Below are 12,557 nucleotides of genomic sequence, written 5' to 3'. Positions count from 1 at the left end.
CTGCTATTTCATTATTGCTATTAAGTATTACATATTAAGGGCATTTGCTTTAAACTTTGTTTTAATTCCTTTATCCAGTCCTTACATGCTTTTTTTTTGTTGTTGTTGGCTCTGTATTAATGAGTTTTTAAAGACAAAAAATGTCATTGAGCTCTTCTTGTCTGTCTGCTTTTTTGGTGACAGGAAGAGCTTCATGGCAGGAATACTTTTAAATTTCCTATCAGCCCTAAGACTGCTGACTTTCTGGCCCTTTGTCCCACAGACTCAAGGAACTGAGCTAGACTGCATGGTGTTTCCGGTTCTCGGTTTCCTCTGGCCATATGTTAACTTTCGGATCACTATTTTATGAAAACATATGTCTGAATTTGATATCATGTCATATTTATTAATGAAAGGCCCTTTTGTGGTAGTGGTGGGGTACGTTTTGAACTTAATTTTAATACTGAACAAGGTTATCAATAGAAATCAAACAAAATAAAACATGGAAAAGAAAATAAGATGATACCTTTTTTTATTGGACATAATACATTTGTTGATTAGCTTTCGAAGGTTGCCCTTCTTCGTCAGATCGGATATAAGCAAATGTGTTAGCAGATAATATATATAAGAGAAACAAGTAATGGTTTGATGTTTCTCTTATATATACTATCTGATACCACATTTACTTATTTCCGATCTGACGAAGAAGGGCAACCTTCGAAAGCTAATCAACAAATGTATTATGTCCAATAAAAAAAGGTATCATCTTATTTTCTTTTCCATGTTTTATTTTGTTTGATTTCTATTGATAACCTTTAAGAGTGGACTGACACGGCTACCACACCTCTCTACTTAATACTGAACAATAATTGTGGAGATAGTAAATCATTTTAGAGAAGTAGAGGATGGTGCAGTTTAACCTGTCATCGCAAATGCTTTCTTGAATGTTTAAAACGTTTAATCGCTGCTGCCTGTTTGTGTTACTCTGTCTGTTATAACATTAGCATAGGTCTGAGGCTCTGGGCACCTATATTTCAGTAAAGCTGAATCGAGTGGAAAAAACAATTCATATGAGCGAATCGAACTGAATCGAATCAAAAACTTTTTGAGTGAATCGCACAGCACTACAACCCACAAGCATCTGGATTCATCTGCTGCGACTAAAGGAAAGAAAGTTATCAGGTAAGGCCATAACTTTTCTGTTTTCACATTTTTCCTGAAATTTAAATAGGAATTTGAATGATCGAAACATATTGCCACAAGTGGTGAAAACAACTTATGATTACCTAAAATTCAGAAAGTCCTTAAAGACTCACCTATTCGGAAGGGCATGTCCGAATGACCCAACTTAAATGACTCAACCCTGCAACACCTCACTATTAAAGATCGTATTGGACATTAATGAACTCTTTTACCTCAATCCAACTTGATTGAATCTTATCTTCCCTATCCCAATACAACATTTTGTACCTATCCCGTACCGGATTTGGCGAATGCCTTCACGGTATTATATAAGCCACATTGAGCCTGCAAATACGTGGGAAAATGTGGGATACAAATGTAACAAATAATAATAAATATAATAATAATAAAGCAATTTCCTTCCAGAATTTTGGAGCTTGAAAAGCTAAAAGTTTTTCATGAAGTTTAAATCTTTTTTCCCCTTCACTGATGGAAAGGAAAAAGGGGAATTATTATGCACTCTCCTATTTCTATTACAAAATTGAAAATGCAAAAACATATATCCTGGACAATCCCCATTTACAACTCTATATAAAATACAGGCAAATTTGAATGTAATTCTCACCTCTCTAGGCAACCAATGGAGATTAACATAATATTGTGAAATCCTATCAAATTTATTTAGCAGCAATTAACACTTAGTGACAATTATTGCTAGTTAACATCAATGATAAGCTCATTATTATATTAATCTACACGGCACAACTGACTTTATTCTATAACGTCCGCACACAACTTTTTGCAGTAAGGTATAGTTAGGCGCTCAAGTTTATTGAATTTGGGAGTTGGTGTCTTGGTGAATCTGATTATACAGACCAGTTTAACTAGTGGCTGTCAGGAACTCTCTGGAACCCCCTTTGGCTGGTGCATAAAGAGAAGCTAGCTCTAAACATGCATATAATCTGCGTGATACGTACCGAGGACACAGAGGCCATGTCGGAGGAGTGGCTGCCAACGCTGAGGGTCTTCCTGTGCTTATTCAACTGAAAGCTCACTTCTGATGCTGTGTCAGATTCAGTCTGTTCCCCCCCAACCCCCAAAAAAAGAAATCAAACAAATGACCTTAGCTTAACCATCTAGGAAAAACAGTTACAGTTTATTAAAACTTGATATACCAATACTTTACCAGATCAAGGCGGTTTAAAATAAATTAAAAAAAAACAAACCATAAAAATAAAAAAGAACTCCAGAAACTTGATAGGACAGGCCTAAACACAACAGAAAAACTCCATAACCTCCAAAAGACAAAAAAAAAACAAAAACAAAAAACATAATGTGTTTCCCATCCTATATCAGTATATTTTTCCTCCCCCTCTGGTACACTATTAAAAACTAACACCAAAAAAAAATGTGTCTAACAATCTTTTAAAAGCCTTAAAATTAATTTCAGCGCGAATACCCTTTGGCAGGTTATTCCAAAGCATTGGAGTCAACCAAAAAAAATGCACTAGCTTTAGTTGCCTCCCACCAAACCCTACAGAAGTGCAGCAATACTAATCTAAAATCCTGAAAGGACCTAAGAATCCTCTCAGGCCCAACACAGCTGCCGGTGGTACTCCTGCCCCAAAAGTGCGCCATTTCCGGGGGAAAAAGAAAACCCCTGGAAATGGCTTGTGCGCCGGTAACCCGTCGGTAATCGGGCATCGCCGCGTAGCTACGTGGGGCCTGGGCCGCCGTAGATTTGGCTCTGGACCCCCCTGCCGACGACCCTCTCACCCCCCCTCTCGCCGCTAACTTGCCGTCACCTGCCTTTGCTGGCGGGGGACCCCAACCCCCGCCAGCCGAGGTCCTCTTCTTCCCGCAAAAGGCTTCCTTCTGTTTCTGACGTCCTGCACATTGTACGTGCAGGACGTCAGAAACAGAAGGAAGCCTTTTGTGGGAAGAAGAGGACCTCGGCTGGCGGAGGTTGGGGTCCCCCGCCAACAAAGGTAGGCGACGGTGGGAGGGGGGGCTCGAGAGGGTCATAAGTACATAAGTACATAAGTAGTGCCATACTGGGAAAGACCAAAGGTCCATCTAGCCCAGCATCCTGTCACCGACAGTGGCCAATCCAGGTCAAGGGCACCTGGCACGCTCCCCAAACGTAAAAACATTCCAGACAAGTTGTACCTAAAAATGAGGAATTTTTCCAGTCCATTTAATAGCGGTCTATGGACTTGTCCTTTAGGAATCTATCTAACCCCTTTTTAAACTCCGTCAAGCTAACCGCCCGTACCACGTTCTCCGGCAATGAATTCCAGAGTCTAATTACACGTTGGGTGAAGAAAAATTTTCTCCGATTCGTTTTAAATTTACCACACTGTAGCTTCAACTCATGCCCTCTAGTCCTAGTATTTTTGGATAGCGTGAACAGTCGCTTCACATCCACCCGATCCATTCCACTCATTATTTTATACACTTCTATCATATCTCCCCTCAGCCGTCTCTTCTCCAAGCTGAAAAGCCCTAGCCTTCTCAGCCTCTCTTCATAGGAAAGTCGTCCCATCCCCACTATCATTTTCGTCGCCCTTCGCTGTACCTTTTCCAATTCTACTATATCTTTTTTGAGATACGGAGACCAGTACTGAACACAATACTCCAGGTGCGGTCGCACCATGGAGCGATACAACGGCATTATAACATCCGCACACCTGGACTCCATACCCTTCTTAATAACACCCAACATTCTATTCGCTTTCCTAGCCGCAGCAGCACACTGAGCAGAAGGTTTCAGCGTATCATCGACGACGACACCCAGATCCCTTTCTTGATCCGTAACTCCTAACGCGGAACCTTGCAAGACGTAGCTATAATTCGGGTTCCTCTTACCCACATGCATCACTTTGCACTTGTCAACATTGAACTTCATCAGCAGAGGGGGGAGGGCAAAGTTGGTGGTGGTGGTGGCGGCGGGGTCGGTGGTGCCGGGTGGGGGGCTAAAATGTGCCCCCTCACCTCGGGCTCTGGACTCCCCTCCCGCCGAAGTCTGGCTACGCCTCTGGCCGCGAGTTGCCCGGTTACCAACGGGTTAGGGTGGGAGCCCTTATCGCCACCTCAGTGGGTAGCGGTAAGGGCTCCACGTTGCATGGCCATACGGTAAGAGTTCTCGCACCGCATGGCCATGTGTGTCTAGGGTTTTTTTTACCCACTGCGGTAAAAAGGGCCCTGGCGCTCAGGAAACATGGCCCCTGACGCTAGCGAAAGGCCCTTTTCCCCGCAGCTTGGTAAAAGGATATGGGGGAGGGGCATGCACTCATAATAAGCTCTATGAACGAAAGTCAAAATCTTAAACAAAATACAGAAATGCATCGGTAACCAATAAAAAGTTCTAAAAAAAAAAAGGGGTAATACGATCAGATTTATTCACCTTCCCCAAGAAACTCACAGCAGTATTGTGCGGGGTCTGTAAACATTTAATGCCTTAGACACTTCTTATCAGAGTGGAATATGTCAATGAAGGTTGCCAAACGGATCCAGGTTGGCCTGAAAGGGTTGATCCAGTCCCAGGTTTACCCGGTTGCTTGCAGTGACTTGTCGTCTTGGTTTTCTTAGGGCAGGGATCCTCAAATCCAGTCCTCGAGGTCCACATCCCAACTTGGCTTTCAGGATTTCCACAATGCATATGTACGAGATCTATCTGCATTCAATGCTTCCACTGCGTACAAATAGATTTCATACATATTCATTGTGGAAATCCTGAAAACCAGGCAGGCTTGTGGACCTCAAGGATCGGATTTGAGGACCCCTGTCTTAGGGAATACAATGGGGAAATCAAAACTACAAGTGCCTGCGTGTGGTAGGGAAAAACCCAGGACTGGATCAACCCTGTCGGGCTAATCTAGATCCAGTAGGAAACCCTAATGTCAATCCAAGTGGGCAATAAGTATTGGAGCTGTAAAGATTAACACACACAAACTTACAAAAATGGGGATGAACAAGGGCAACTTTCAATATAACTTCACTTTCCTGTTTTTAAACAAAAACAAATCTTAACATGCATTTTCCAATTAGTATAAAATTAAAAGGAGTTTACATATATCTAACCAAGGAGTTACATATCAGAACGTGCTACACTTTTAATTTTTGCAAGGAGGGATGGCAGGAGGAATCCCCCACTGGCAGTGGCGTAGCGAGGGCGGCTGACACCTGGGGTGGGTCACCGCTGCGCACCCCCCCTCGGCGCGCACCCCCCCCTTGGAGCGCATTCTTACCACTGGCGCTCCGCCCCAAGTGCACGTCGTCGCTGGGAGCTGCGTCGGCTCCGCTGGTTCCCTGCTCTCTCTGCCCCGGAACAGGAAGTAACCTGTTCCAGGGCAGAGAGAGCAGGGAACCAGCGGAGCCGACACCCCCCCCAGCGGCGTGCACCTGGGGTGAACCGCCCCCCCTTCCTACGCCACTGCCCACTGGTGTTGTCCTTGTTGGCATAGCAGGGTGGGTGGGAGGGAGATACCCATTGGAACTTTGCCTTTTTAAGACAGCAGGGGAGGTGCTGGGGTTGGAGGGGGAAAGGATCCCTGGCTGGCACTCTGCAGATCTGAAAGCAAGGAGGGAGGGTATATGAGCAGTGGCGTAGCCAAGGGTGGGCCCAGGCCCACCCAGTAGCAGCACACCTATGATGTGGCTGGCAGGGATTCTTCCCGAGTCCCAGCAGCCAAAAACTCCCAACAACTGTCCCTCCTGCATACCTTGTAAATAGCAGACCTTCGCCAGCAGCAAGCAGTGACTGTGGGGCCAACGTGAGCAGTGTGTATTAGTTGCTGCTCGCTGCCGGTGAAAATCTGCTATTTAAAAGGTATGCGGCGGGGGGGGGGGGGGGGGAGTGTTTGAGAGACCATATGGTATGCAGACGAGAGAGGGAAAGATCAAATCACTTGTGGGATAAGGCAGAGTTCTTCTGCCCACCCAAAATTGGGTGTCTGGCTACGCCCCAGTATATGAGACTGCAAAGTATTTTTCAAATTACTATTGTAGACGGGGAAAGAGGATGGAAGGGATAAATGGATGAAGGAGGAAACAGTGGGCAATTTTATTTTAACAGCAGGTAGCAGAAGGGTTGTTCAGCTATTTAGCTGATTAGAGTAAAACATGTAAATTCGGCTAGCCAGCGCTGATCACCAGAGTCAAGCAGGTAAATCTGGCAAGCTACTGCTATCAATAGAAATCAAACAAAATAAAACATGGAAAAGAAAATAAGATGATACCTTTTTTATTGGACATAACTTAATACATTTCTTGATATCAAGAAATGTATTAAGTTATGTCCAATAAAAAAGGTATCATCTTATTTTCTTTTCCATGTTTTATTTTGTTTGATTTCTATTGATAAACTTAAGAGTGGACTAGCACGGCTACCACACTCCTCTACGCAAGCTACTGCTGAATGCAGGGCCTAACCATTTCCTGGGAATGCCTATAGGCATCTATGTTACTGTTGTAAAACACAGACCAGGCATAAATATCTATAAGAATCCAGGAGACTTACCCCCCCCCTCCCTATTTACTAAGCTAATGCCGACCCAGCTCATTCACTTTGAAGGGTCTGTGTGTCAGCATTGCCACACTGCAGCCGCTAGCATGGCTTAGTAAACAGGGAGGTTAATTCACCAAATAATACCTCATTGGAAAAAGTGTATTCTTGTATATATGTTGGGCCTCAGAGGTGTCACTCAGATATATAGAAATGCCACAACTGTCATAAGTCCAATTTTCTCAAAATTTACTCTCAATTTTTAGTATTTCTATTATTCAAATTTAACAATTCTTCAGAAATCATTCCATTTTTTACAAATTTCTCACAAGCCTTCTCCGGAGTAGCCCCCACACTCTGGAATGCACTGCCTGCAAGGCTCCGCTTAACACAAGACTACCTCTACTTCAGGAAGCAGGTGAAAGCTTTGCTCTTCAACCAAGCCTTTAATGGAAGAAGTAACTACAGTGGTGTTCCTAGGCTGCCTGACACCCGGGGCGGATCGCCGATTCGCCCCCCACCACCTGTGAAATTACCCCCCCCCCCCTCCGGCAAAATTACACCCCCCCCCAGGTGCATTTTTACCTGCTGGGGGGTGCCGCGTGCTTGTTGGCCGAGTCCGCTCGTTCCCTCCCTGCTGCTCCCTCTGCCCCGGAACAGGAAGTAACCTGTTCCGCGCAGAGGGAGCAGCAGGGAGAGAACGAGCGGACTCAGCCAACAGGCGCCCAGCACCCCCCTAGCGGCATGCACCCGGGGCGGACCGCCCCCACTGCCCCCCCCCTTGGTACGCCACTGAGTAACTAACTTGTTAGTCTCACTCACACACACAAGGATTGACTCGGGCTGCACATACTGCAGCGGGACATGTTAATCCACTCCTACCCTAGCTCTGATAACATTTAACCATCTCTCTGACCTCATATGCAACTTTCTTTAAATCAGTCATTTTACTTTCAAACTCTTCTTATTCTCTTACCTATCTATATGTTCCATCTTTGCTTATACCCTTCACTATCGATTAAAATGTTCTATTACATACTGTGTTGGCATTGTAAATAGGATACTATGCCATACTTTGTATTGTTTGAATATTTTTACTGCTGTAATTGGCAATTGCTCATGTTTGATCTATTCTTACTGTACACCGCCTTGAGTGAATTCCTTCAAAAAGGGAGTAAATAAATCCTAATAAATAAATAAATATGTAAAAAAAATGCTCATCTTTCACGGTTGGTCACGGGGACTCAAATCTGACACGAAATCATGTTGCACTCAAGGCTGTATCAAGAATCGTCTCCTTTAGAAATGCGCAGGCTGCCATGTCGAAGTGTTTAGCGGCAAGTGCATTTCTAAGAAAAGTGGATTTATGACGATTGTGATAAATTTTCCTAGGTAAAACTTTCTTTATATCCAAGTGACACCTCTGAGGTCCAACACATACCGGTAGATGAGAATATACGTTTTCCAGCGAGATATTTTTTTTGCTAAACTATTATAAAACAGGTGTGTTTCTGGACATCTCACACGGGTGTTCTGTTATAAAATCAAGCCCTGGGTGTGCTTACTTCAGAGATAAGTGCAGGGGTAGATCTGCTCAATTCTTTGGCTCGTTCAGGTTCAAGAAGCTGGTGGGTTATTGTCTGAGGTTTATTGTACGCTACAGATAAGAACAGAATAAAATGGTTAATTGCATCATTATAGAAACAGACTTCACACTGCAGCTGACAGTGGTTTCACAGGAGCTATCCATCTATCTATCTATCTATCTATCTATCTATCTATCTATCTATCTATCTATCTATCTATCTATCTATCTATCTATCTATCTATAATCCTTGTCTTGGCTGTTTTCTCCTGTTCCTTTGGGCTTCCAGCTTACATGGAACCAGTACTAGGGTCTAGCACCATGAACCTTCATTTGCAAGTTCTTAGCGATCTTCCCCTGCAATCATGAGTCCTAAATACAGCCACTAGGTGTCAGCCTTGCATAAAGGCTATGGGGTCCTTTTACTAAGGTGCACCGAAAAATGGCCTGCACTGGTATAGACGCGTGTATTGGATGCGCGCAGGTCAATTTTTCAGCGTACCTGCAAAAAAGGCCTTTAAAATTGGCACACGTCCATTTTGGGCCTGAGACCTTACTGCCACCCACTGACTTAGCGGTAAGGTCTCACGCGTTAACCGGGTGGTAATCACCAGCGTGCATACAATGCCAGTTACCGCCCGGTTAGCACCGAACACCAGAAAATTTTCCGGCATGTGTAGCAGGTGCATGTAAAACATGAAATTACTGCCTGGGCCACGCGGTGGCCAGGCGGTAGTTCAAAATTGACGCATGTAGGACGCGCGTACGCGCCTAGGCAGCTCAGTAAAAGGGCTCCTATGAATGTCTCCATGTACCCCAGCCCCACCACACTCAGCCATTTGGCTGGCCTAGTCTGTCTGTCTGTCTGTCTGTCCTATTCATTTATCAGTGGGAAGAAAAAAACACTAATATCCACCTTGCACTTTCTGCTCTCTAATTCATTCATAAACTAAAATATATATTTTTTTGGTAAGCACATCCTCGCGCTTACCAAAAAAAAAAGGCATTTCTATAAAGGGCTAATGTCAGGAAGTATTTTTTTACGGAGAGGGTGGTGGACATGTGGAATGCCCTCCCACGGGAGGTGGTGGAGATGAAAACGGTAATGGAATTCAAGCATGTGTGGGATAAACACAAAGGAATCCTGTTTTGATGGAATGGGTCCGCGGAATCTTAGCGGATATTAGGTGGTGACGCCGATAATTGGGAAACAAAACCAGTGCTGGGCAGACTTCTACGGTCTATGCCCTGATCGTGACTGAATAGATAAGGGATGGGCTGGAGTGTAAATTTTAAGGGATTTTGACATTAGCTTCAGAACTTAGTACAAGGAAAGTGCTGGGCAGACTTCTATGGTCTGTGCCCTGAAAAAAGGCAAGGACAAATCAAACTCGGGTATACATATAAAGTATCACATACCGTGTAAAATGAGATTATCTTGTTGGGCAGACTGGATGGACCATACATGTCTTTTTCTGCCGTCATTTACTATGTTACATGTAGGTATCTAGAGGGTGCCTAGTTGATCCTATTCTATCAATGAAAGTACTTTGCTTTATACCTTACTAGTGTAACTGTGTACTTCTGCAGATCTGTGTTTAAGTATGAGAACTTACACTAGCCATCCTCATGCCTAGATTAGGAAGATGTGCACACAGGAGGAAATTCAACAAAAAAAACTTGAGCATTAACTACCTAATTCTATTAAAAAAAAAAACTCACCAAAAATTATGCATGCAATTTAATTGAAGAATGAGCTAATTAGCACCAATAATTGGCTTTTCATTTACTTGGCATTTACTTGCATAAATTTAGGCACGGGATCCACGTCTAAATTTTACACACGTCTCTAAAAGGGGGCGCAGAAATGGGAGGGTCATGGGTGATTTGGGGGCTGATCATGGGTGTGGTTTTTGGGTACAGGTGCAATTATAGAATAAGGGGGCTCTGCACTTACATATAGGCGTGAGTATTTACACGTTTTGTTGGTGCAAATGAAAACACCTAAATTTAAGTGAGACCCCCGGGACTTAAGCACTAAGTTGGTCACGGAAATTTGGTTGCAATGTATAGGATCTGGGGGATAACTTATAGAAGGGCCCTTTTACTAAGCCACGGCAAAAAGTAGCCTGTGGAAGTGCGAGTGTGTCTTTTAAGTGCGCGCAGGATCAGTTTTTACCGCATCCTGGAAAGAGCACCTTGTTTAAGGGGACTGGAAAATGGACTTGCTGCAAAATAAAAACCAGCGTGCATCCATTTTCAGCCCCTTACCGCCACCCACTGACTTAGTGGTAAGGTTTCACGCTCTACCCGGGCGGTAGGTATGCTGTTTACCGCCGGGTAAGTGCCACACGGAAGAAAATAGAAAATATTTTCTACTGCATGTTTTCAGTATACAGCACATTCAGAATTACCGCCCGGGGCACGCAGTAGCCGGGTAGTAATGGCGATTCCGCGAACGCTGGATGCGCATAGACCCTTACTTGCCTTTGTAAAAGGGCCCCAGTGTTCTTTAAGTTATGCATATAAGTGTGTGCCCTGCCCATCTCAATGTATCATTTAAATATTGCTATATCCCCTTCTGAGTTCACTGTGGTTTACATAAAATAGATTAAAATAAAATATTTTTAAAAATAGTAAAAAAATTCAAAAAAATAATAGTCTGCCCAGACTCTGCCCGTGTGATCGCCCACCTGCAAAGAAGACAGTAAAAGATATGCACATTAGAATACAGCATAACCAGATTATTGTTATTTACACGTGTATGCGTTCACATACATGCGTGAATGACAAGAACACTGCTTAACGCTAGGTAGATCCTTAAAGAATCACCTCCTTCAGGTTCAAAAAGAACTGGAAAGCAGTCATTAAAGAAGAGAGATTTAGACGCAGGAGGTGGTGTGATACATAATGCACTGTGTGTGTGTGTGTGTGGGGGGGGGGGGGGGGTAAAGAAAAACAATTAGCGTCCGAAGCAAGGTCAAGAAAAAGGCCAGTAATAGAGCTGTAATGCCTGGCCGTTAACATAAGCTTTGGAATAAAGCAGGGAGCAGCTTGCTCAATAGTTTACTCACTTTCAGTACTCGTGTAAATGTTCACCATGCTCCGTGCGTTGCTCAGGACATTGGCACGAGCTAAAGCCAACAGAACAAGAGACTGCTCATCCCCGTCTTCTACAAGAAGAACAATACATGAACGCGTAATATTTCAAACTGGATGTAGCTAGAGAGACTGAGCCGGGCCCAGGGCAGGGCCCCCACTGCCGCCCCCCCCCCCCCCCCACTGCAATTCCATATACCTTGGCTAGCGAGGGGGGTCCCCAGGCCCCGTCAGCAGACACCTTCTTCCAGCGCTGTTCTTCACTCCGCCGCACTGCCTGCCCTGCCCCTGTGGCTGCTTTTCCCCCTCACATCGCACGTGCTCAATTTCATCAAAACCGAGCATGCGCAATGTGAGAGGAAAAGCAGCCGCAGAGGCAGGGCAGGCAGGGCAGGCAGTGCGGCGGAATGAAGAACAGTGCTGGAGGAAGGCGTCTGCTGGCGAGGCCTGGGGACCCCCACCAGTCAAAAAGAGGCCCCAAAGCTCTGTGTGCTCCTCCCCATCCTCTAAACGGGACCCAGTGCCAGAGTTTTCTCTCTCCTGCTCCTGTCAGGACGCGATCACCCAGGTCCTGTCAGGAGCAAGAGAGAGAGAAACCCTGTCGCCGGGCCCCCCTTGGAGCCAGGCCCGGGGGAATCTTGTCCCCTGCCCCTGACTCACCTCCCTCCAGTTTTCATACAGTCTCTCTCATAACTCACCCCCTCCAGCTTTCATGTAATCTCTCTCTCTCTCTCTCTCTCGCATCTTGCCAGTGGCGTTCCTAGGCTGGCTGACACCCGGGGTGGATCGCTGATGCGCCCCCCCCCAGCTGCAGCGCGACACCCCCCAAGGCGCATTTTTACCTGCTGGGGGGGGGGGGGTGCTGTGCGCCTGTTGGCCGAGTCCGCTCGTTCCCTGCTGCTCCCTCTTCCCCGGAACAGGAAGTAACCTGTTCCGCGCAGAGGGAGCAGCAGGGATGGAACGAGCGGACTCGGCCAACTGGCGCGCGACACCCCCCCAGCGGCGTGCACCCGGGGCGGACCGCCCCCACCGTCCCCCCTTGGTACACCACTGCATCTTGCCTTTGGGCAGCTTGCTACTTTTCTACTTACCTGCAGCAGTTCAGCTCATTGTTCTAAGCCTGAGCCATGTAGTGCAGGAAGTTCAGGTACTCTCATGAGACTTGAAACCGCAAGAGTATCTGAGCTTCCTGTACTATGTGGCTCA

General features: G+C 45.4%; 1 protein-coding gene across 4 annotated transcripts in view; it reads right to left on the bottom strand.

Annotated features, from left to right (window-relative positions):
* Nucleotides 1-12,557, bottom strand: part of LOC115473987 (synaptotagmin-like protein 2) — a 188,098-nt gene that overhangs the window by 32,822 nt on the left and 142,719 nt on the right. For all 4 annotated transcript variants that reach the window (XM_030209231.1, XM_030209234.1, XM_030209233.1 and 1 more), the window contains exons 8-10: nucleotides 11,327-11,425; nucleotides 8,233-8,324; nucleotides 2,139-2,240 (exon numbers count right to left, since the gene is read on the bottom strand). In XM_030209231.1, coding sequence (XP_030065091.1) covers nucleotides 2,139-2,240; nucleotides 8,233-8,324; nucleotides 11,327-11,425 — 293 coding nt within the window. The remainder of the gene's footprint in view (nucleotides 1-2,138; nucleotides 2,241-8,232; nucleotides 8,325-11,326; nucleotides 11,426-12,557) is intronic.

The sequence above is a fragment of the Microcaecilia unicolor genome, chromosome 7 (assembly GCF_901765095.1).
Source record: "Microcaecilia unicolor chromosome 7, aMicUni1.1, whole genome shotgun sequence".
Taxonomy (NCBI): Eukaryota; Metazoa; Chordata; class Amphibia; order Gymnophiona; family Siphonopidae; genus Microcaecilia; species Microcaecilia unicolor.
The sequence above is the reverse complement of the archived record's forward strand: the minus strand, read 5'-3'. Positions and strand labels throughout refer to the sequence as shown.